We start from the raw sequence: 2349 nt of genomic DNA on the forward strand, positions 1-2349 counted from the left end.
GGTACATTCCCCCCACACTCGGGATCTAGTTACCTGGGAGTTCTGACATCAGCTGCTCTCCTCTGGTCACTGCCTCATTGACCATATCCATTTGCTTGTGAACCTCCTGTGCCAGGATCTGGAACCAAAGGCCATAAATGGGACAATTAAAGTTTATTGAGAGCAGCTTGATGCACTGCACTCAACAACAAATACTGCTGCATAGCGCCACGGGGCTGGCATTCCTGCTGATGAGTCTGGCTTGACAGTAAACACGACAAGAAATACAGGCTGATTGTGGCCTGACAGAGGATTGCTCAGAGAAAGTCAGAATAACTCTTTAGCTTGATCAGTGCTGGCTCGGTAACTGTACAACGCCTGCTCGAAGGGTTATCGTTGACATGAGGAGAGGTGGGAAAGTAAGTTACACAGAAACATTAGAAGGTACAAGCAGGATGAGGACATTCAGCCCTTCCAGCTTGCTTCAGCATGTGATATGATCATGGCTATCATTGACCTCAGTACCCTAATACCAGCCTTCCCCCATATTCCTTTCATCCCTTTGGCCACAAGAATTATATCTAACTCCTTGAAAACATTAAAAATTTTGGTCTCAAGCACTTTTGGTGGCAGAGAATTCCCCAGGCTTCCCAGTCTCTGGGTGAAGATATTTATCCTCAATGGCCCACCCTGTATCCGTAAGACTGTGACTCCTGGTTCTGGACTCCACACTCATCAGGAATGTCCTTCCGGCATTTACCCTGTCTAGAGATAATAGGAACTGCAGATGCTGGAGAATCTGAGATAACAAGGTGTAGAGCTGGATGAACACAGCAGGCCGAGCAGCATCAGAGGAGCAGGAAAGCTGACGTTTCGGGCCTAGACCCTTCTTCTGACCCTTCATCCCCACTCCCCACCCACTGCCCACGCCCCCACCCTCCACCACTCCACACTCCCCACCCGCACCCACCCTCCACGCCCCCACGCCCCGCCCCGCCCCCCCCCCACCACATGCCACCTCTGGTACCCCCACATTCACCCCGGGGACCTCCCAATATCTCCAGCTCCCTGTAGCTGTACCACCCACTGTCACTGCTCGCACTCTCAGGCTGTCTCTCATCTCAGGACAAACCAACCCATAACCAGGTTCAGATAGCCTGGTTGTGGGTCTGGGGGGCAGGGGCATGGTGGGGGGATACTGGGGGGGGGTGCGGTGAGGGGATACGGGAGGGGGTGGCGGTGGGGGGATACGGGAGGGGGGTGCGGGTGGGTGGTGGGGTGATACGGGAGGTGGAGGGGGGATACGGGACAGGGGGGTGGGGGGCAGTGGGGGGATACGGGCGGCGGCAGTGGGGGAGCGGTGGGGGGATATGGGGACTGTGGGGGCATACGGGAGGGAGTGGCGGTGAGGGCATACGGGAGGTGGGGGGGCGGTGGAAGGGCACAGGGGTGGGGCGGGTGTAGGGTTGGGGGCGGGGGGGGTGGCAGGGGGCAGGGGGGGGGGTCGGTGGCAGGATACGAGGGGGGTGTAGTGTTGGTGGTGGGGGGATACGGTGGGGGGCGGCGGGAGGGGGGGTGTCGGTGGGGGGAGGATACGGGTGTGGGGGGATACCGGGGCGGGGGGGGTGTAGGGTTGGTGGCGGTCGTGCTGGCCAACATTAGATGTCCCAGCCATACGAGGAGACGGTCCCTGCCTGTAACAGGAAGCAGACCCTGGTACCGTTCTGTGCAGAGGCTGAGACATTGATGCTGTGTAACTGTTGGAGTCACCGTGCTGTTGGTCATTGTCAGTCAGTACACACCAGCACTACCTTCCCCTCATGCCTGGAAGGTCTGTGACATCAGCAGCCACCCCCTCCTCTTGGAGCTCTGACAACAGGAGTACAGAAGTATCGGGAAGCCTGCTCCCTGTGCCCTCCCCCAGCACTGGCACTGACCCCTCGAGGGGGCTACACTATACTATGAGAGTGAGGGAGCACTTCACTGACTGGTCTGCTGCTGTGCAAGAAAGGAATTTGGCATCCTGCTGGCACTGAGAGAGCAGTTGGTGAGCCCTTAGGCAAGGGAGGGCTCTGTGTGAACATGTACAGAGGGGAACAGGAGCTGCAGACACGGCTGTGGGCAGCATTGGACTTAGAGGCATGGACCCACTGTCCAAGAACACCCAGTCTTCCAGAGCCACTTCCGTACACCCAGACCCATAGCCAGTTGGGGGTGAGGGTGAGTGTGAGGGTGTTGAGGGTGGGGTTAGGAGGGTGAGGATGAGGATAAGGGTGTGTGTGAGGGTGAGGGTGTTGAAGGTGAGGGTGAGGGTAGGAGGGTGAGGGTAGGAGGGTGAGGGTAGGAGGGTGAGGGTAGGAGGGTGAGGGT

At 58.1% G+C, this 2349-nt stretch overlaps 1 protein-coding gene across 1 annotated transcript in view; it reads right to left on the reverse strand.

Moving 5' to 3' along the window:
* Positions 1-1654, reverse strand: part of LOC125487099 — an 8160-nt gene extending 6506 nt beyond the window's left edge. Inside the window, exons 1-2 of the mRNA XM_048617143.1 lie at positions 1592-1654; positions 34-118 (exon numbers count right to left, since the gene is read on the reverse strand). Of these exons, the coding sequence (XP_048473100.1) occupies positions 34-118; positions 1592-1654 (148 nt within the window). The remainder of the gene's footprint in view (positions 1-33; positions 119-1591) is intronic.
* Positions 1655-2349: the final 695 nt, after the last annotated feature.

The sequence above is a fragment of the Rhincodon typus genome, chromosome 2 (assembly GCF_021869965.1).
Source record: "Rhincodon typus isolate 14 chromosome 2, sRhiTyp1.1, whole genome shotgun sequence".
Classification (NCBI taxonomy): Eukaryota; Metazoa; Chordata; class Chondrichthyes; order Orectolobiformes; family Rhincodontidae; genus Rhincodon; species Rhincodon typus.